The sequence below is a fragment of the Amia ocellicauda genome, chromosome 20 (assembly GCF_036373705.1).
Source record: "Amia ocellicauda isolate fAmiCal2 chromosome 20, fAmiCal2.hap1, whole genome shotgun sequence".
NCBI lineage: Eukaryota > Metazoa > Chordata > Actinopteri > Amiiformes > Amiidae > Amia > Amia ocellicauda.
In genome coordinates, this window is record NC_089869.1 from 20,185,837 (window position 1) to 20,209,292 (window position 23,456).

The following is a 23,456-nucleotide window of genomic DNA, read 5'->3' on the forward strand; positions in this document are numbered from 1 at the left end:
CACTTCTTAATACTAACCAAACTGATTCTCTTCAGCAAAGCTGCACCAGTGTTGGCTTGATACCACAGAGTATTTTTTAGTCATTTTTGCTAAGCGACTGCTTTATACCCTAACAATTAGCAACTCTTCTGAAAATCAATGGGATACAATAGTGGGGGAGGAAAAAAAAAACAATCGAGGACTTGGGTCTGGCGGCCATTTAATTTAGTTCTCAGATGTTTATGAGACCGTGTAGCACTAGAGACTAATCGTACTGTTTCATCGGCATTGTTTGGGTATACAGTATCATGTTGTGATGTCATCGATTAATTGAAACTTCTGTTCAGAGGTTGTTTCTGACATTTAACCACTACTTTTAAATGTACTTTTTTAATGTTTTTTTTATTTTGTTTAGTTTTTTATTTCTCCGGTTGATTGCTGGTTATCCTGATGAGGCTTTGAAATTCTTGACTTGGACCTATGCTTGTTTGGAACTGCAGTACTGTGACTAAACTTGGAGCTCAATGCTGCTATTGCTTACAACTGCTTAAAGTTTGTAGTTTGAACTTTATTTTTTCTTTTCTGTACTAATACACAACTCTTATTAAATGTAGTTGTATGATGCTGTGAGGTTTTGTCATCTTTTGCACGGCCCGGCTGAGGGAGAGCGAAGGAGGGTGCAGGATCTCGGGGCTGGACTTTGATTTTTAAATAAGTCCAGTAGGAACTGATGTACATTTGCTTTAGTGGATGCATTTTTTACTAGATAGATGGAGTTGGTGGGGGGGAAGCAAGGCATGTACATTATGTATTTGGATTTTCTTTTTATTCATCAATTCAATACATCTTATAATCGTGAAAAACTACTAAAGCACTAATATGAAATTGTGAAAATCAGCTGTGACTAAGGCTAAATATAGTGTGATAAGATAGTGGCTTCATTTCTCTGCAATCAACTCACACCCTTTTCCACTTGTTTCAAATCAAGCATTTTTGATGCACTAAAATGACCTCAAAGTGATCAGAAATCAGAAGACAAGACAACACCAGCTCTTTAGAATTTATTAGAATTCTATCAGCTTTAACAAAACAGCACTTACAGAAATATTTACATTTCAGTGATTTAAAACACCCTCCCTGGTAGAGGAACTGTATCTGCTACCCCCCGAGCGGCCGGAGGCGTCACTGTGAGGGTCCGCAAGCAAACGCTCCTCGCCGTACGAGACGACCGTGGAGTTGGGGATCCTTTTGCTCGCTTAAAATCTTCGGGAACCGCCAAGGGGTTTGGTTTGCGTTCAGCACATACCAAAGAGTCGCTCGACCGTTTCTTCTTGAGAGAGGCTGAGGATATCAAATTATACTAGCCTGTGCGTAAAAAAAAAAAAATGGGGGGGAAAAAAGCACTCGGCACACAGCGTCGGACAGAACGGCACCCACAGCGGCCAACATGGCAGCCCGGGTCGGGTGAGAGTCCCGTGGGAAGCGTTCATATTGACAGCCGGCCGAGGGGACACCCTCGATATCACAGAGTCCTGAGAGGGCCGAGAATAAGTGAAATTAACAGACGGAACATTAGATAATGTGAGATCTACAGATCCGGGGAGGCAAGGGGAATCTGAACCAAGCGTGAATGAAGGGAACGCAGAGGAGCCGGACTACAGAACGGACGGCCAGACCGCTCCCCGTCCGCCGGCCAACGAACAAGCGTACACACGCAGAACAAAGCGGAAAACCTTAAGACACTTTTTTAATTGTCCCCCGGCACATCCAAGTTGTAAATGGGTTTCTATCCAAAACGTACAGAAGCGCAACCACACGAGCGAGGGCGCTGTGTGCTGAATATCAGCAGGGAAGCGGAGGCGCTACTTTAACGAATGCATGAAGTTTTCCAGGTCGTATTCGGCGTCGTACTGTTGTTGATCCCAGAGGTCCCCCAGGCTGTCGAGGACTGACTTCATGGAGGCTTTTCCCGAGGACCCCGACGACTCTCCTTTCTCGGCCTTGTCCTGAACGACACACAAGGAAAAGGGGTTACAGGCCTGTAGACCTAGTTCTACACACAGCCTGAGAGACCAGTGTGTTCTGGTTGGATTCATCAAGGCAGTAGGTGTGTGAAGTCACATTTACAGCAGTTTGATCTTGTTTGAATGCAAAACTGAACTATCATATTAATGTAATCAGGTTGCAAGATTAGAGACTCAATTTGGTCATATTTACAGACTGAGGACTAGCCTGGATGTGGGCTACGCGTGTACGCGTCTCTCTGTCTCTGTGTGTGGTGGGGTGGCAGACCGGGTACCTTGTCCAGGGTGAACAGGTTGAGGAGCTGGTCGGTGCCCATGCTCTGCAGGCTGGCGTTCTCCTGGCTGATGACCGTGTTGGCGATGCTCATCTTGAACTTCTGCAGCCCCATGATCTTCTCCTCCAGCGTGCCTCTGGTGATCAGCCGGTACACGTTCACCACGCGTTTCTGGAGAGAATCAAACACACAGGGCCTCACAGTCCATCATTTGCGTTAGATCTACCAGCACAGGTGATCGAGAGACCGATGCCTTTCAGAGCAGCGCAGTGGATTCGTGAGGGGCAGCAGAGCCCAGGTGGCCTCTTACCTGTCCGATCCTGTGCGCTCGGTCCATGGCCTGCAGATCCCGCATCGGGTTCCAGTCGTGCTCCACGAACACCACGGTGTCGGCACCGGTCAGATTCAGACCCAGGCCACCCACGTGGGTGGTGAGCAAGAGCACGTCTATCGAGGGATCGTTGTTAAATCTGCCAAGGAAGAATATAAAGATGTTGATCCAGTCTATTAGGGAAAAGCTGCCGAGGAGCGCCAATCAAAAGTACAATTCGTACATCAGTAAAACCGCCGACATGCACAGTAATGTGGGGAACTGAGTCCACAGGTTGACATCTACATTTATTTATTAAGATTATACTCCCCCAAAACTATGCGACAAACGCCAGGCTGAATGTGATGTAGGTTTGTAATCAGAGAATGTATGTATAGTAATATTCCCACTGTATACCGATAGACTGTATAGATATAGTAATAAATAGCACCCGCCCCCCCCATCAGAGACCCACAGGGGCCCGCAGTCTCACCGTGCCACGATGGCGTGTCTCTGCCCAGCCGGCACGCTGCCATCCAGCCTCAGGTAGGTGACGGAGGACAGCTGGGGCTTGAGCAGGTCGTGCTCCACGATGTCCAGCATGCTCTTCAGCTGGCAGAAGATGAGCACTCTGTGCTGGGCAACCACGGCCTCGGTACCCCCGTCTGCAGAGCCGCCGTTGCCCAAACCGCAGTCCAGGAGCAACTGCAACGAAACACTGTATTAAACACGGGAGAGTAATAAAAAACTGCGCGTTAAGTCTGTTACGGATCGCCACCCAGGCAGGGGATGCAGACAGCTGCTGCAGTTTCCTCCTCTTTCATCTAAACCATCAAGGACCGCAGATAAAAAAGGAAACCTCATTCATGCTGCCACAAGACAAAACCCCGTCCTGGGCAGGAGGCTCAGCCGCTGCTTGGTCAAGAAACGTTTCTCTTTCTGAAATCACACCGCTTGTCACAAGATTTAAAGCTTATTTTTGTGCGTCGGGGTCGGGAAGCCTCTCTGCTCCCATGCTGCGATTTCACTCCGCAGTCATGACAAAGAAACCCAAAATAGCTTGGGAGAAAAACAACCAAGAAAATAATAAATCAGGTTATTTTTTTTTAAGGGTTTTCAGATTCATGCAATTCTCTCAAAGTCTCACCGTGCATTACGGCGTGTTTATCTCGGGCTCTGTTATCGGCCTGGCCGTTTGTGAAGAGTGAAGAGAGGGATTACACGTGTCTCCGCAGCGCCTACGCGGATGAACACAGCGCCCTGCGTGCCAGGCGGGGGGGGAGCGGAGCCGGTACCCACCTGCTTCAGCGCCGACAGCTTGGGCGCGTGCTGGATGTCCCGGAGGTTGGAGTGCTGGGAGAGGAGCTGGTCGCTGATGCGCTTGTACTCGGGGTGCAGCGGGGTGAGGACCAGCGCGGGGTGGTTGCATAGTTTTCTCAAGTACTGCAAAGCCTGGGTGGGGAAGAGGATAAGAAGCTCTTGAGCATAAAAATAAATAAAAACAAATGCATTTCACTCTAGTAACAGACATTGCTTGAGTCCTGCCACCCCCCCTCAATTCAATCCATGGACTGAAGTCAAACTGAAACAGCAGAAGCTATTTCAGCGATTTACAGTTTGTTCGGGATTGTGTAGGACAGTGAAGCTCTTGGTGGCAATTGCACATACTCTTCACAATAAGCCCAAAAGCTTTAATTTGTGTTTTATGTCTTTAAATTGTATATCCTGATGTGATGGCAGGTTTTTCAACTGCCGTCGCAGTTTGAGGTTCATTCTCTTATAATAAAAAACCATCTCTATAGCTTTATAATGCATACAGGGGACATGCCGACAATTCCCATTACAAAACCATCTCTGCAGGCTCACAACATATTCATGCAGCCGTTCTTTTAGATTTGGCTTTAAGTGGAAACTCCATATATCCTTGTGTTATGAAGTGGAACAGCTAAAAATTATCAGAGCAAATTTGTCTTCGGCAAAAAAACGCAGTCAGGATGTCTGATGCATCCTAAACAGCTTTAGGACATATGATCATAGCAGCATTTCCACAGGGTCAAAGGGAGGACTGTTTAGTGAAACACACACAACTGTGCTGCCACACCCGTTTGTGTTTCTGGGGATATTACAATCATCTGTACTGAGAAAAGTGTTCTGAATATTAACACACACACAAATAAATATTAATGATTGAACTACAAACCCATTGTTGCCCTGGAATTATTATGCCCTAACAAGCAAGACCTCAAATCTAAAATCTAAGCAACAGATTTATCCATCTCAAAAGATAACTCATGGCGGTGTGAAAATTGACCTTTTCAGGCAATCTAGTGGGCGATTTGCAATCACATCATAAGCAGAGCATGAATTATTCAAACATCACAAACAGACTCTGGGGAAGAATCTCATTTGTAAGTCTTTCAATCGCAACAGCCCGTCCGTTTCTTCATTATGGGAGAGCTCAATAAGCGCTTATCGCCCAGGGAGGCTGCAGAGCAAAGGTAAGGGGTATCTGAACACTACACACACACACAAGGGCAATCCAAGAGCTGAATCACACTTAATTACATACAACCGTCTCTTTTGACAACATGCATCAAGTCATAAAACGGGGATATCTGGATATTTTCGCTTTTGGAACAATGTAGACTGAATAATTCAAACACAAAACAAGGCTGAAAAGGAAAGCGCACTTACTTGGAATACATGTCCGGTGGCTTTGAGCTTTGGTTTTTCGGTTTCCTCTTCTAGAGCCGACGTCGATATGGTGTCCTCGACGCTGACCTTTGCACGAGACTTGGCAAAGTCCTCGTAAAGCTGGACCTTCACACAGAAACGGAGAGAACGGGGCAATGAGCCGGAAAGGTGTTTTCTTGCGAGAGAAAATTGCAGTTGTGTTAGAAAGCTGGAATGAGTGGAAAACTTCAAATGGTCTGTCGTGCGATGCTGCCGAGTGCAGGAGAATTTCACTGAACACTTTCTGAAACACATCAGGAGATTAATGCCACCGCCGTGCCTTGAAGGAAATCCCGAACGACACCAAGACGCTTTATTGGACTCAAAACTGGGAAATTCATTAAACTCCATTTATATTTTAATGTATCGGTCCATTAAATCTTCTACCTATCGTTCTTCCCTTGCATAGAAACATAGTAGAATAAGGAGGGAAGGACCTGAACTAAGGGTCTCAACACAAAGCACAGACACCAAACAGAGCGGCCCATGTGAACTCGAGAGAAGGGAGGCAGCTTCACGTAGCTTTAACTCCGGCCCACTACCTGGCATTCACACAACGACAACTACGACGATACCACAGAAACACAAAGATAGGGGTATACAAAGAAGGTGTCAAAAGAAGCTAAGATCTATCTATCCGTAGGCGAGTTAGACGACGGCTGTGCATCTCCATTATGCGGTGTGGTTGTGTTGGAGGGGACGACGTACCTGCAGGGGGCTGAGGTTGCAGTAGTAATCCTGAATGATCTTGGGAGGGAGATCCTGTAGGACGTCCTCCTTCATTCTTCTCAGGAGGAAAGGCAGGACCTGGCGATGCAGCGCCTCCATCGCAAGAACACCTTCGGGGAACAGATCGGGTCAGTCCGGCCCCAGCACTGCTCTGCTCGGCATACAGATCTTTTATCCTTCTCACACACTGAGCCCACACACAACCCGACCCGAGATGAATCATGGTCGGCCACAGTACAGGCATGGTAAAGTCTATACAGCAGAAAGTCCATTCCTCAAGAGCCACAATGGGAGCGTTTTCTATTTTGACTCCCTGCAACTACTAGATCGAGTCAAATCGGTCCCAAGCGGTCGACTAACGAGATATGTCACTGCAGGATCCAGCTCTCGGGACGCGAACTCGGAGCCCTGGTGAGAAAGCTTACCCGCCTCCTGCTCCCGGGAGGAGCTCTTGGCATCCCTGCTGGCCAAAATGGGTTTCCCATAGCGAGCCGCAAACTGGCGCTCGGTGCCCAGGAAGCCTGGCATCAGGAAGTCAAACAGGGACCAGAGCTCCAACACATTGTTCTGAACAAAACCAGGAGAAAACAAAATCAATAAATAAAAACATGCCCATGAGCGGTTCACTTAATCTTCAAACATTTTACGGATGGAGAAAAGGCCCAAGTGCAGCAAGCGAGCGCCCCAGTTATCTCGACAGCCTTGGCGTTAATAAAAATCGATCTTTCAGTTGGAAATAAATGTGATTCACTAAATAAAACATCTATTTGAATTCAGCACAGATAATGGACACCTTTATCAGGTCTTCTTAAATATTTTCCTCTTTCATCTTAATGAAATCTCTCTTCGAAGTACTGCTGCATTTTCGCAAATCTCATCAAGTACTTCATATTTAAATCGGGAAGACAAAAACATTCAGTTTAATAATTCACGGTCTATACTTACATAGTTTTAAAAGAAAAGAAAGTGCAAAAGAAACTTAACCAATAAGCAAAAGTAAGTTGCATCTAAAACTGCAAGATGTATATAATTGTGGAGATTGCATCACCTGGCTGGAAATCTTTCCTTATACAACAAAAGGCCTTTTGTCCTTGCCCCCCCCACACTGGCAGGTACACTACAATCTCTCGACAGACAGGACCGACTGTCGTACGACACGGGAGCCGCCGCCGTTACCTGGATCGGTGTCCCAGAGAGAATGATCCTATAGTTGGCCGCCAACTGCTTCACCGCCTTCGAGAGCTTCGTCTTCCCGTTCTTGATCACGTGGCCTTCATCGAGGATACAGTAATTAAACTTAATATTCCTGGAAAACGAGGACAAGAGCGCTCTTAGTTTCACGTGAAGGACGGCCTAACAAGGACGGCTGCCGCGAGAGACGAATACCCCCGGGAAGAGACGGCGGAACAGAGCGTACCGGAAAAAGTCGATATCGTTCCGCACGACGTCATACGAGGCCACCACTAGACTGTGCTTTTTCACTTGGTGCTGCAACCTGAAATAGAAACGAACCACATTTAGACTCGCCGCCGTCACACAGCCTATATTAACAGCACAGCATAGTCCTGGTTAATAAACACGTCCTGCTCTATTATGCGTTTTTATTGAATACATTGCCACTCTTACCAGAAGAATATTACATTTAAAATTCTATAATCAATCGTATGAAACAAAGTACCAAGAATCTGTAAGCGTACAATGAATATCAGACAAAAACATGTTAATAAATAAAGTATATCTGTACCTGGCCCTTTCGGTTGGGGGTCCGGTGTAGTGCAGGGGGTTCAGATATTCCCTGGCACAGAACTTGCCCACCTCATCCACCCAATGCCCAGTCAGCGTGGGGGGACAGACCACCAGAGACGGCAGGGGGGAACAGTCGGCTGCCTTGGATTTTGCATATTCTTGCGCCCTTTAAATATACACATGATAGCGCATGAGATTTCACAAGACCTCATCACAGCCATCGCAGCGCAGCGTTTGTGTAGGCAAAATGGAGTCTTTATTCTCCGTTACCTGAGGTAGTGGTCTCCTGCCAGAATGCAAATGGACTGCAACGTCTTTCCCAATCCCATGTCGTCACACAGGATGCCATGCAGTTTATATTTGTTTAAGAACGACAGCCAGTTCACACCATCCTAGAGAAGGGAACCATGTTTTAATGCACAATGGAAAAATCTAGCACTCTAATGAGAGGCCAGATTAACTTGCGATGTTCAGCAGCCTCGTTAAATAGAAAACACACAGACGCGACAAAAGGAAGTCATATTCGAGTTCAGATCAGTGAAGCGTGCTCAAATACTTCCTGTAGGAACCATAAAAACTAATACTGCCCCGACGAGAGGGGGATAAAGTAAAATAAAGGGAAACTCCCACCTGCTGATATTTTCTGAGCTCTGCTTTAATGGGGACAGGGATTTTGTAATTTTCCAGCTTCCTTCCGTCCAAAAGCTGTTCGAGGAAGTGCCTCTCTCTGGCCTTCTGTCTGATGAGATCCTCGGACATGTTGGGAGGGTCTGGAATTCCGGCCTGGACATACGACAACATGTTATCACACACGACGGGGGGGCACATCGTTCAGGCAACGTACACGTAGAGAAAAAGGCATCTTCACATACCAAAGAGCTTGCATAGTGCAGAGATAACTACAGAGCCACAAACACATAACTTCACAGCATTGGCAGAATAATAAATACTAAACAGATTTCCACAGGTCAGTAATCCTACTTTTATAAAATTCTCTCTCCAACAGGGGGAGGGTGGTGAAAAAGTTACACTGCAAAGGAAAATAATGTGTTTTAGGTCATTTGGGCTTGTGTTTGTTCCACCATTTTTGTTTGTTATGAATGACAACCTATATAAAACACAAAGCATGGTCCCCCAAGCAAATTAACTCCCCAAGGTAAGAACACCAGTGACAGACCCCGAGTGTATTGATTTCCATGCTTGGTGCTACATCTCCGGGATCACACAAACGATCTCGCATTGTTCAGGCTGATTAACACCCAGCATCGAAGTCTGGGCGAGGCCTCCTGTCAGTTCTCCGCAGGATCCTGGCGTGAGTCACTCGCTTAGCCAAATTTAGAACAGGTTTCTTGGCCCCTGCAGGGCCGACTTAATTTATATTCCTTTACCGAGGTCTACAAGCTCAGGTTTTACGGAAGATGTGTGTTGATACTGAATAGCGATAATTTAAAGCAAGTTTCAGAAGCAAAATAAAGAGGTAGAAACATACAGAGGACACCCTTTACTTATAAAACACATGTATGTTAATTTATAGTGCAGAATTTAAATGCACTTTATTCACATTATAAATACTTCGTTGTGGCACTTTAAGATAATTAAACAAGTTTATCACCTGGCAAAGATTCAATCTTGTTAAAAAACGAAGTACGCCAATTTTATTAATCCACTCTCTCGTTTATAATGTCACATTTAAAATCTGTCGACCCTTCGGTGGAAAAACCAAAACTGGCCAATCAAAAGGTCTTTAACTCTCAGCCTTTGAACATGAAAACAGAATTAATCCCAAAATGATGAAAGTGGACGACACTATAGAAATTAACAGTACCTTTCATCGTAGTTTATACGTGTCATTTATCAACATTTATGTTTTCTGGGACCGAACGTTTTGTCTGATAATTAAAATGTACATCTACATCAAGGCATTCTTGAGAGGACAAGGTTAACGAGTCAGTGTTGTAATACTGCCACCTGCTGGTGAAATTATGGTCAAACTACTTTAAGATTACAGCATCACAATGAAACTCCACTTCACAGCATCCTGACAGGCAGGTCAGCCCTACCTCCAGGGGCAGCAGCCGGATGAGCGTGGCGAAGCACTGCGTGGCCATGAAGCGCACGCTGTCGCACTGGTCACTCATGCGGCCCAACACGGGCACCACCAGCAGCACGATGTACGGCACGATGTCCACCTCCAGCTGCTCCATCACACCTGACACCAGGCTAAGGACGAACGCACAGTGACACCGCGGCACAGACCGGCCTTCACCCGACACAGCCTCCCTCCGTCATAAACCACGCCTCGAATTACTGTCCGTTCAATGCCCTAGAGCTTCAAATATCCTTCCCGTTCTTATCTAGCATAACTAGTATTCGCCGGTACCGGGCGGCCCGTAACAAACGTTCACGTCAAGGAAGGATACAGGCCATGGCCTCGATGGCTCCCTCTTGCTTGGTATTGTCATCGATCGCCCCGAGCCAGGGCAGGACCCTCTCCAGAAAGACGTTCATGGTTTCCAAAGTCGCGATCTTGCTGAGGACGCCCACGCAGCGCGCCGCCATGTGCCGGACCGCTGTGTAGGGGTGCTGCAGGCACGTGCACAAGTGAGGCAAGTGCTGCAAGAGCTACGGAGAAGAAAAACGTGTTCAATTGAAATGTCCCAACATCACACGGCCGTTATTGATTGCTGCCACTGACGCTGCACAAAAATTCACTAGCCTGGACGAAATAACGAAACCTACGGGCTTCTCTTGAGCTTAGAAAAACAGACGCACTACATGGCGCGTTCAGGTAACACCCCCTTCTCGAGCAAACTATCAGACCATACGGGGGAATCAAGTCCACTTTTCCGTCTCACCAGAGGAATGAGCTCCGAGGCCATCGATCCGGCGGTGATCTCCAGAACCTGTAACGAATTCACCAGCTCCTGAGCCGCCCCATCTCCCTTCTCCAGCAGGAGCTTCCCAACTGTTCAAAACAACACATTTTATACGCATACACACACCGATTTTGTGATGTTGACATTAACGCAGAATATTGAAACGAGACCGGAATGCATACCGAAGTTGTTTACATCAATAGAGCTCCTCAAGAGCCCCACCATCGAGTCCCAGAGGTGTGGGAGCCCGGTGGTCAAGTCCGGACCAAAATGTCTCGCTATGACGGTGAGAGCGAACTCGGCTCCTCGTCTCTGCACCAGGCAGGGCTTTTTACTCTGAAATTGAACAATAAAAGCGTGAGTATGGTACGGCTATGCACTGGGACGGGGTGAAACCGTGTGACAAAAGCCTTGTTACCTCGTCCACTTCTGCCGTGGCCCCGGTGCCCAGAGGGAGGTCCGCGTTTGGGCTTTTCTGGGCCTTGGGAGTAGGCCCTCTCCTGCTGGTGATGGCAAATGCTTCCTTCTGGTGCCGGTACAACGTTATAATCCCTTTAGTCTTGTTAACAGAGTGGTGCATGCCATCTTTTTCAGAGTTGACCCCTACCAATAAAAAAACACTAGATTATATGTAGCTACTTTCCCTGGAAGCAGCTTCAAAGCAGGCATGAATAACTGAGCTACTACACTGCTGTCCACTATGCTATACCGTGCTTCAGAGAAAACATCTCTACATTTCTGCTGGGTTTGGCAGAAGGCGAGAGAGATCATCGGGATTACATAAACCTCTCGGCACCTTCTGTACCGTCATTCCACTGCCGACTTAAGGGAATTAATACATAAACACACAATCGTAACTTGTGAGCACAATCCTCCAGGAATAAACAAACAAACGGGCACATTATTATAAGAGAGGAGACGCAAAGTTGCACATCTGTTCCCCCGTTCTCTCTCCTGCTCACTCAGGGAACTCATTAGATTAGAATAGGAAGGCAAACAATCCCAGCATCGTGCATATTTCAACGTTAACATTCACTCTAGGCCCGGCCCTGCTCTCACTCGGTGATGAGACCGGTATCGTTGAGCTCACCTCTCGAGGGCTCCTGGCCGGGGGGCAGGGGCACGGGGCAGGCCGCACAGGGGGTCAGCAGGGAGTCCACGCACACAGAGCCGCACAGGTTCTTGAGGATCTTGGGGTTGGGGCACGGGCTCCTCTGGGTGCACTGCTGGAGCAGTTTGGCGATGAAGGTGGCCGCGTAGCTCTGCACCAGGGTGTTCTCCTCCTTTTTGGCCGCCTCCATCAGGGGCTTGATCACCGGGTTCAGCTTGTCGGGCAGCAGCCGCAGGTTGGCCACGGCGCAGGCGGTGAACATGTGCACGCGCAGGTGCAGGACCTGCCACTCCTGGTTGGTCTCCGCCACGGTCATCTGGACCTGCTGCCGCTTGCTGTCCAGCGGCTGACAGGGCTTGGACTTGAGGTTCAGGGTGGCGGTGGAGTCGTTGAAGATGGTGGTGACCTGCAGCCGGAACGGAGGGGAAACGGATCAGCATCTGGTTCTCCGGAGACAGTTTCGCTTTTTTTTCACATTTCTACTCCGGTTCGTTTGCTGCGTTTTATTGCTCATACACCTTTGATCTAGGTTTCAAATCTGGTTCTACAGATCTTCCACCTAGTTTCCTTCAATAAAAACCTACACTGATGAAAGTATAAAACATTTATCCCTTCCAGAAACTGTCCGCAGGGAAGATTCCTTTTATGTTATAAAAACAATGCCTTGCTAACCTAATGACCCAACACAAAAGTGCATCATTATTAACACAACGTATTGTTCACGGCTGCCCCAGAGCAGGGCAACTTCATGACACAAATTATATCCATCGTTTGACGTGTTTCATCATGAACAGCAGGAGTTGCAATTATGGTTATGATGATCCCAGGCCGCCGACCTTTGATTAACGCGACGGCGCATCCATTAAAACAAGAATCCCGCACTCCCCCGCCCCCGCCAACACTCACCAGCTCGTTAGCCTGATCAATGGTGAAGACGCTGCAGTTCACCCGGCTGCGCACGTCGATCTGCGCCTCGGCCAGCAGGGTGATCAGCTGCTTGCACTCGTTCTGCATGCGGGTGAAGGGGATGGCGATCTCGTCGTAGTACAGGTGCTCGGAGAGGATGGCCAGCAGGCGCGGCTGCACGGCGCTGGAGACTACCTCGCAGTCCTGTACAGGGATCAAAGGAGTTCGGCCTTAACGTCTTGGTTTCTGTAGCCACCATTTCCAACATTTTTAGGTTGAATCTGAGGAATATTTTTGACACTCCCAAAGCAAACTAAAGCACCACACCAGTTTGCTTTGGGAGCGTCAAAATTATTCCTCAGATTGAAGTGAAACTCAAATCTAGCTCATGAAGGGGGTCAAGATGAAAATGATCACCTTCTGCAGAGCCGCCCACTCGCACAGCACCAAGGCCACGGCGATCCTCTGCAGCGCGGACTTAGAGTTCAGGTGGAAGAGGAGCAGCTGCGCCAGGGACTCGGCCGGCCGGATCTCCTGACTGGTGGCGTTCACCCCGGGGTCACAAATGCAGCGGCAGAGAGCCCCGAGCAACCTGGACGTGAACAGGAACACATCGGTTCAGTCTCTCGGACGGCACCGGGAACAGCAAAACCGCACCCTGTGGGCAGGGCTCACACGTCACACACAAGCAGCGCCGACCACTCACTTCGCCGCCATCATCCGGGCGCGCATGACGACGTAGTCCCTGGTGGCGGGCTCCTCGGTCACCGTGTCAGCACCGGCGATGTATTCCTGGATCGTCTCCTTCACCGGATTCGGACCTTGGCGGAGCTTCCCAGAAGTCTTTAAAAAAAAAAAAAAAAAAAAACTAAACGCAATGAAAAAAAGTACGAAAAACGAATAAATAAAGATCGTGCACCTTTTTCTTGTGCATTTCTACCTTGCACTTGGCTTTGACTTCCAGCAGCATGTTCAGGTCGATGGGCATGTGCGACGGCTGCATCATCAAGCACAGCCAGGCTCCCATCCACGGGCAACTAGCAGCAACTACATACTGGTGCGGGGCCTGGCGGATCAACTCCGTCCACACCTAGGGGACAAGAAAGCGGTCAACGGAGAATGCGGTCCCATGCAAAAGCACAAGGTAGGTTCTGTGGAATATGCAAGGCTGAATTATGGGAATTTGACCCTACGCTTCAGAAATGAACAAAAACAATGTATATTTTGTGTAACTGTTTTTTTGGATAAACCTAATTTGAAAAACAAATTACTCTGGTCTAGCAAACATAATACCTGCCGGGGACATGATGCAACGTGGCTCAGACAAAACTAATCAACAGCCGACTTTAGAGTTCAGCATCTAAAGACTTAAGAACCAACCTTCTGAATGAGGTCCAAAATCTCCTGGTTGCTCTCCAGGATGCAGGACTGGAAGATGTGTCTCAGCATGTCTTGAAGTATTGGGGTGAGCCACACAGCGCAGCTCTGCAACAAACAGACTCCCATCACCCTTCCCGCAGTACCGAGAGACTGAACTCATTCAAACACACACGACTGGATCAAGCTCTGCGCGAACAGAGGACACTTACATGATCGTCCTTTGAGAGGAGCGTGAATAAGGTTTCCAGGGCTGCCTTGCGTACGGATGATATAGTGTGGCGAAGGAAAGGCCAGACACGGGGCACCAGCACCGTGAGCGACTGCTGGATGCTGCGGAGGACAAAGAGCCGTCAGCGCACAGACCACAGCGGCACAGCGTTCACGGTCCCGATTGATTTCATGAGCTAGGTTACAAATGCGAGTCTTAAAATCGCAATCAAGGAACAAGACCTTAATTGGCCTTCCACTGAAAAGCAAACGATGCTACAAAACCAGTGCGTCTCACCTGCACTGGCGAACCTCTGGGTAGGTCAGCAGGGATGACAGCAGGGTCATGATACTGTTGGTGGAGGCTGTGAGGTCATCCAGCTCGAGCAGGGCGCCCCATAGGGTGTCAACAATGAAGGGGACCTTAAACAGGATTCAATTCAACAACATGTTTAGAGTCATTTTTACTTTTCAAGGTCTGTGCCAGTCAAGTATAGATCGTTTTTGAAGGAAAGGAAATAAGTTAAAATAAAAACACCAATAACCAGAATGCATCCGGGTGGATTCTGGGTAGATGCACATTTTTGCTCCACAAAAGGAGAAGCTCACCTTAGATGGCAGAAGCTGGACCAGCCCGTCCACCACCGGGATGAGAGCAGCGGCAGCGACAGCTCGGACGTCATCGTCCAGGTCCTGCAGCCCCTCCGTGATGGCCGGCAGCACTTTGGGCAACAACGTGCCAATCATATCCTGACAGGACACGACACAGTTTCTCATCATCACATCGAGTTCTGGCAAATACAACTCGATTTCGCAAAACAAACGACAAACTAGGACAACAAAAAAAGCTAAACACGATGAGCCTGCACCCCCAAAACAACTGAACTGACTGTAGTTGGCTGCTGACCTTATTCCTAGAAAAATCACTTATCAAATTGATGGCCACTGTGGGGTAGAATAGCTTTGCATCAGTAAATACACCGCTAGTTCAAATTTCTCTACCGGCTCTTTGATCCATAAATAATTGTGTTCGTCAGTTGGATAGGATGTGTCCAGCGTATATAAGAGTTTTATCATCCTCACTCTAAATGCCACTTGGTCATTCTACACACTGAAAGATGAAGACAATATGAAACCAATTGTGCCGGAAGAATATTTTTACAGCTTAGCATTCCAGGACAAAACAATGGTACAAATGGTGTCAGATGAGCCATCGTCTAATGTGCAGTTACCTGTCGAACAGCCAGGGCATACTTTATCCCAAGAAGCCCCCCGTGTCTCACTTCCCACTGATCTTCTACCAGCAATTTCAACAGAACAGCCACGGTTTTTTCCACTCCGTTTTCGCTCATGTTCTTCAGGGCTACCCCCAGAGTCTGGGCGCAGGTCTCCCGCACTGGTGCCACAACCTCAAATAAAGGGGGTAGAAAAGAAACATTAAAATCTTATCGGTGACATGAAATCCTCAACCGATTTGCAAGTTAATAAAAGATCAAACGGATACAAAAATCAGAACGCATATAAAACTCACCTCATCCGAAACAAAGTCTCCGAATCGGTCGAGCGCAAATACGCAAAGCAGTCGGATGACGAGGTCTTCTAACCATTCCTGATGCTGCCGTGTCATCTAGGAAAGAGAAAAAAAAAAAAAAAAAGCACTTGAACTGACAAACATTCGAACACACATCCGGGGCCTGGGTTATGACGGATGACGAGGGTTCATTTGCAAGATGTATTAATCATAGACAGCTCAAAGTCACGTTTAACTGAGCTACAACTATAATAAAGCCTACTTGGTGAAATGCAGCCTTAGGAACCATGATACAACATGTTTTTATTGTTCAGTTCGACACAAAGTCTTCTAAAATCGATGGATGCGGACGTACGCTTTCCACAGCAACATGCCATAACAGTAGCTAAACAATACCACAGACACCTAGACTCGAGCCTCTTCAGAAGCACTGGGGATCGGTCTCACCTCCTCTTCAGTGCTGTCGACCAGTTTTCCACCTCCAGTACCGTGCCATTTAAGTATCTCCCTGAGACCCGTTCCTGCCCCGTGACGAACCTACACAAACCAAACCAAACCAAACATGTAACCGCGTGTGCTAGTGTTCGATGTATTGGCACACAAAACACCACAAATCATTGGTCACCTTAGTATAATATAAAACAAAAAAACTGATACATAATGGCTAGGAAGTATATAATGTATACAACTACACATTACCAGTAACAGTCTGTGTACACCAACACAAATATAACCAGTACACAATGCTTCAGTACACAGCCACAACACAAACCTACTGCTTTAGAGGAGACAATATGAATGACCAAATTCTTACCTCCCACGATGGGTTGAAAAGATCATTACAAAGCTCATCACAAAAGCTCTCCAATGGCCATTCATTCGTCTGTGGGTAAAGAAATGCAGTTTGTGGATTGATTTTGTTTGGTAAATTATACATTAATAATTTACCAATGTCTTAAGTAAACTAATTATCAATTCCAAATCCATCAAGTTGAATGCAACTCTAGCACAATCTTTGTTTCTCACAATTGCGCAACAGATGTTCGAATGAAGAAAACAATAGAGGAGAAATTAAAAGTCTCGCTGCTCTACTCACCTCATCATACAGGCCTGAATATCAGGAACATTATCTATTAGGACTTTGGTGTCTGTCGCTGGCTGCTCAATCACCACATTTGTTGTTTTCCTGCGTTTCTCCTCGGGCTCTCCATCAAAACTGTCATTACTGGAACAATAACAAGGCGGTGCGTTAATTAAAACCTGAGCTACGATTATAATCACCAGCAGATGTTGCCTGCATGGTTATTAACTTCGCGCAGGTTGAGAGAATGCAAACCAATTAAGAAAGATAAAATTCATAAATGCTAAGCCGCTGTAACTAAATCCCGAAATATCAATCTACTGAAAGCTAGAGGACATCAAGCATACGATAACATTAACCAATTAACTTCAAACCTTTATGATGTTCCCTATTCAGTAGGACTAACCTATAAAATGATCACAACCTGGTTTAAAGGCTTACCTGCTCACCTGTACGGCACAGGACGTTATTTAGGACAGGAATTTCAAGAGGGTTGAGAGATGCAAGATTTTAACCCAATATAAGTCATCTAAAGTAACCCACAAGTACAAAGATACCTCTTCTCATTGGGATCAACGTCTCTGGATCTCTGCTTCGCGACCAGCTTTGCCATCCTCTTGGCTTTGTTCTTCTGGCGGTTGCTCATTCCTGGCCTAAACTCAGAGTCGATTAATTCGGCCGCCTGCATAGTCTGAAAATAGAAGACATTTTTAGAACAGCACGTGGAAACGTCAGATCCTCTTTTGAAACCACGCAAAGGAAAAATGTGATGAGCAAAAACTAAAAACAAATAAGCAGAAGGATTGGGTGTGTTGATGGTAAAAACACTTATTTTGAATGAATGTCTAAGGGGAAGCAAAAAGGTGTGGGGATGTCAGATTACAAGAGAAGCCAATTTACGGTGTGATTCTCCGAGGCCAGACATCCCGAGGATTTCCCCCCAGGAGGTCTGCTCCCAGCCGCGCCCGAGGAAGGGGTGTAATCCAGGTCTTCGTCATTGAAGAGCTCTTCGGTGTCCATGCCAATGGCGGCACCCATGTCAAGACCCAACTTCTTCTGCAGCAGCTTCCTCTGACGGGCCAGTCTCTCCTTGGGGTCGACTTCACCTTGAGGACACGGCGAACAATCAGATACTAATACCTCAGAGTTGGAAAAACACAACCGTACACTAAACTCCACTCTGCAGTGGTGTGTGACATCAGACAAGAGCAAAGCATTATCAATCCGGCAAGAGAAGGTAATCAGATGAAATTTGATTCATACCGTGAAAACCACAAGTCTCACTTTCCCGCTAATGCGCTACAGGTAGTGTCGTTTATCTTGCAGCACTGAGATTAAATCGAAATGATTTTAAATCCGGCGAGACTGGCTCATTAATTCAAATGGGACGGGAAAACACTAAGAAGCACAGTACATCCACGAGGCCCTAAAATCCAAAATACAGTTACATTCAAATGGCCACTTCAGAAAGATTAGTCTATTTATTATCCTCCTGGACTGTGACTGCGCACATCACAAACAGAAAAGTAAAACATTTTATATTTGTGAATTAAACCCACCCAGTACCATTATTAAACCAGATTACCTGATTTGTCTTCCTGGATTTCAAACTCGACCCCTGCTGAACCCAGTAAGGAAGCCCCATGTTTCAGCAGGCGAGAGATGTCAAACCTGTAGAAACTCAAGCGATCTGACGAGGCATCCTCCATGGATATGTCAGAGCCGGACTCTAGACGAGACATAAAATATACATCCTGGTCACTTCTGTACCGAGCGGACGGCAGAGATGCAAAGAGGGGAGATTGATCTCCGATAAAATAAAAGGAGAGAAAACCAGTGTGATGGGCAGCAGCACTCAGAGCTCACAAACTGCGTCTCAGATCGGGGAAAGTCAGCCTGCAAAACTCACTCATCAATTTAATTGCAGCACCTCATGTCGATTAAACACTTATGATTACCTGATGCTGGGGACAAAGCCCAGCTAAGGGACAGACTACGGAACCATTCCAAGCAGCCCTATTCAAAATAATCTGTACAATCCCACTGCCTCATGGAAACACAATGACCTAAATATGAATTTATGTTTATTTAGCAACCCCCAAGCCACTGGTTCACACCACCTGGCGTCTGTGTAACTCAGACACAGAAAGAGACCAAAGCGCAATGAGGAGCTTCATACCTTCCTTGGGCTTCGGGGTTGGACTCCACTCGGGGACATTCTTCACAATGGCTTCCACTGCCTGACCCGCCGCAATGCGCGTGTCCCAGTTAGGACTTCGTAAATAGGTTAAAACCTTCAAAGAGGAGAAAATAAACATTTTTTAGAACCTTATTTATTCAAAATTAATATTTTTTTAAGCTGAATATCCCCAAGTTACTGAAATAGTTTTATCTAGATTGGTCTTTGGTTTATCCTGGCCATTAGACTTACTTTAGACAACAGATTATTGAGCTCATGGGGATGGAGTTTGACCACGTCTCCCAGCTGCTGAGCGGCTGCTTTCCTCGTGACAGGGGTGGTGCCGGTGTCCAGCAAAATAAACAGACGGTCAAGTCTATTTCAAAGACATAAGCAACATATTACGGGAATGTTACTCTAATTTTCTGTTCTAGAACATAAAATCACTTCAGCGTGAAGAATTCTTATAGTCCATTAAAAACAATACACATACCAACTTTGTAATCCTTATAATGTAGACTGATGTAAATTAATTGAATGTGAAAGTTAATCAAATACAATAAATGCAAGGTCATTTAGCCTATTTTACATGAAGTAGTACAGATTTTCTAATGTAAAACCTTAAGCCAGCATATAAAAGGCAGTCAAATTTGTAATTGTGCTCCTCTTCCTGATTTGCATGTTGTTTCCAAAACAGGTGATGTACTAAGCCTGCTCACAAGAATAACTTAAAATGTAGGATGTTTTTTTAAATGTAGTGTCTTTGAGGAAAAGATGACATGTGCTTTCATTTATTTGACATAAAAAGAGGCATTCGCTGTTTGATAAAGTGTTCTGTGATGATCGTTTTCAATGTTGTTTGGAAAGTTAAAATAAATAAGCATACATGTCCCCATGCTGCTATTTTTTATTTATTTTTGTATTGTAGGGTAATGCAGCAGGGAGGCAGGGAGGCAGGCAGGCAGCCAGGAAGGTAGTCAAGGAGTAAACAAAATAATGAAATGCAAATATACACAGACTACTAAAGAAACAAACAATGACATCTGTTGGCATATTACAGGAGAAAGGGATAAAGGAACCATTTGATGAGTTTATGGCAAGAGGGAGGGATATCTGAGGTATTGCAGCAACACACCCATATGGTACAGGAAGTTTACAGAGGCAACTAAAACGATCGGTGAATATCTACAGATTTGTTATATTGTAGATCATATTTATTCCACTAGTGTCCCTGCATGGCACATATTATATTGTAAGCAGACATAGTGAGAATAAACTAAAAAAAAAATAACCCTTCGATTGCTTTGAAATGAAGTTCAAATTAAGTCCCTCCTGGCTGTATATTGTATAACAGACTTTACTATGAATTACATCAACTTCCGGCTCTTTAAAAAGCATGCAGTACACTGAAGTATAATTTAAATACCACGTTTTCCATTTTTACTACAGTCTCCTCCTCACACAGTTGTGCAGGCTTTGATCCAACGAACACGACAACCTTTTTAGTTTTGTAATTGCACACTAAGCATGCACTGTCCAAATCAGCCACATCGCACTTGAAGTTTAAGAGTAAAATTACACTGCACACGTTTTGGGTGGTTCCTTGGGTCAAACTTTCATTTCCGTATTCGTCTCAGTGAGAGACAGCCCTGGATATAAATAGATACACGACGCCTGGGTTTCATTTCACACTATGGTCAGATCTTTGCTTCCAGCACCAAAAACGTCTGCAATCATAAAAACGTGGGACGTTAACAGACATGAAATATCGATTAGAAAACAAAAACGTGACACTACATGTGTGTGGAGTGGTTGTAACTGATCACCCGGCACTTTCATCACAAGCAATGTGCAGCATCTAACTTTGCTGGCATGCACAGGATTTATAAAGCAGAGAGCCGGGCATGTTGTGATCTTCTTTGGATGGCAGATTTACGTATATAAATAGAGAAGATTAAGACTTAAATATAAGGGTGATCCCCAATGCATCCTGACTTAGAGACATGGCACTTAGCACATTTGCAACACGGTCAATAAAACTATTATTAGCAGCTTCTATCAATCACTTTCATATTTTGACAGGTGACTCCACTCCTTCTTGACACTACTGACGTGTGCCGTGATGTTGTCCCCAATACTTACCAATAAGCAAAGAGATGCATCATGAAATAATCACACTTAACACTAATAAAGACCTCCCGCCTTGGAGAAACTGAGGGGTAACATTAGCAAACCGAGACATGCATCAATGTTGCCTTTCTATACACACCTCAAATGACCTGTGTGTCTGCATGCATATGGGTGCACGGATACAGTTACATATATTGATACACACACTTCAAAACATCCACACACTCCCAATATGCTTATTATTGGGTCTGGATTAGGTTTGGTCCTAGTAGGAACACAATATGCACTGACTGGCATGGATGCAAGCAGGAGAGAGCCGAACTGGGCCCGCAGGCATGGGCTCCCTATTGTTACCCAGCTGATAAAATGCAAAAGCGATCCCACCTTGATACGGCCATGGCTGGTGATTTAAGGGCGAACCTGCGATCTCGCTTGACCCGTCAACCCCCAACAAGACACCATGTATGTCCCACAGCCTCGCTTTTATAACCGCAAGAGATCCGCTGGCTGTGCCGAGGCCCTGCTATGTCTCCCACCATCCAGAGCCAGACCGCCGGAGAGGGAGCCTTAATTCATCGGTGCCCCTTTTTTGTCCCCCCGAACAACGTGTGCGTAAAGCTCCGCCTCACATCACACTCATACCGGGTCCAGAGCCCAGATTATCCCCCCGAACTGCGTGCGGAAAGATATTTCATCCGAATTAGAAATAAAGGGTATTTTTGTTGTTCACTTGAGAGAACCCAGGAGGCTGGTTTTATATGAGGAGCCATCTTGCATTTATTCCTTCCTCCATGGTAGCCGCAGCCTGATTGGCTACTTGGGCAAATGACGGCCAATCAGAGGGCGCGTTTTAAAGGGAAGCGAGCGGCAGAAAGGGATCCAGACCGGAAACAGAATTCGCAAGCCCCGCCCCCAGCAGACGGCCGCGGATACAATGTGTCTGTGTGATCAGGCGGGTCTAGGACCTGCAGACAGACATGCGTGTTGTGGCCTTGATATAGACTAACAGAGAATACTTTATATCCCACACTCCAGTTCAAAAACATCAAGTTGGTGATCCCCCGTGTATCCCACTGGACACTTAAAAAGGGGTTGCTTTATCTTTGTAACAGCTACAATCGTAGTAGCATCCACAACCTAATTATAATTATACATTATATAACTAGAATTTAATATACTTTGCAGGCATGTGACAGTAGTTTGTGCATGCTCTATGTCTGCATATGTAGTATTTTGATGGCTGTATGCTGGTTAATATCAGTGATAATTTGTATTAATATAATACTAGGTAGGAGTAGAATGCATCAGTTAGTGTGTAAAAGTAAGTAGGTCAGTAGTAGTGTAATAGCAGGTATGTTCATGTTCATGAGGGTATGTAAGTTATTATAAGTATTTGTAAGTATTATGATGATAATGGTGATTGATCATGCAATGGAAATAGCTCCAGGATTAATTAAGCTGTTTTTACACCTTAAGCACTCTATGATACACAAATACAAACGCAATAAGGAAAAGACAAAATGTGCTACTGTGTCTAGTAGGCAGCTTAAAAGTGTCATAAGAGAAAGTATCCAACCATTTTGCAAACGAACTCTCAATTACTTAATTGTAGTAATCATTTCCTTACATTTGACTTTCTAATTTGTGTAACTGATAAAAGGTTGGTTCCCTATTAAGATAATAAGTTCCTTACACATTTTTATAACTAACTTAAACTACCTACTGTTTAAAATTATCAAAAGGCTCTGGTTTAGGAAATTATTAGTTAATTTAAGGGTTCAATTAAGTAATTGACAGCTCGATTGGAACAACAACCAGCAGGGTAAGGGCTCCTCAAGACCCAGGGTAGAGACCCACTGCTGTAGTCCCCCTATTGTAGCATGTGTTTAACTGTGCGGCATTTTCACCACAACACCTGTGTGATGCAGCTCCCTCTTGTTTCAGAAATACCCCACTGTCCTGTTCTGTGATCCAAGGGTCATGGGATACTAGTGAATAGTTTAAGAAACTAAAATAAATTAATACGAATTAACAACTGAACCTAGAAGTTCTTTAATATCTGTGCTGAACCCCACCCCCTCGATACTGCAACTCTATAGGGGGTGGGTTCAAAACAAGAAAGATTGTATTAATGGTTTCCTAAATTAAATACAGATTGCAAAACCAGTAACGGCCCAACTAATAAACACGTTTAGTCAAAGATAGATGTAGGTATAAAACAGAGAACTACAAATGGAAAACTTCGTCTATCTTTTGGAA

The 23,456-nt window shown here is 45.7% G+C and overlaps 1 protein-coding gene across 1 annotated transcript; it reads right to left on the reverse strand.

Moving 5' to 3' along the window:
- Positions 1–1,027: 1,027 nt before the first annotated feature.
- Positions 1,028–21,972, reverse strand: btaf1 (BTAF1 RNA polymerase II, B-TFIID transcription factor-associated). Its single transcript, XM_066692896.1, is given in 39 exon segments — positions 1,028–1,985; positions 2,279–2,449; positions 2,589–2,748; positions 3,082–3,293; positions 3,888–4,040; positions 5,283–5,408; positions 6,030–6,160; positions 6,476–6,617; positions 7,227–7,356; positions 7,468–7,545; positions 7,795–7,962; positions 8,067–8,188; positions 8,427–8,579; positions 9,857–10,005; positions 10,217–10,418; positions 10,652–10,761; positions 10,855–11,008; positions 11,091–11,275; positions 11,763–12,189; positions 12,690–12,893; positions 13,107–13,281; positions 13,396–13,532; positions 13,630–13,779; positions 14,070–14,174; positions 14,279–14,399; positions 14,575–14,699; positions 14,886–15,026; positions 15,509–15,685; positions 15,808–15,903; positions 16,255–16,344; positions 16,622–16,690; positions 16,904–16,923; positions 16,926–17,032; positions 17,446–17,579; positions 17,789–17,994; positions 18,474–18,617; positions 19,068–19,182; positions 19,320–19,443; positions 21,582–21,972. Coding segments are annotated over 39 exon segments (5,571 nt in total). The 5' UTR covers positions 21,596–21,972; the 3' UTR covers positions 1,028–1,841.
- Positions 21,973–23,456: the final 1,484 nt, after the last annotated feature.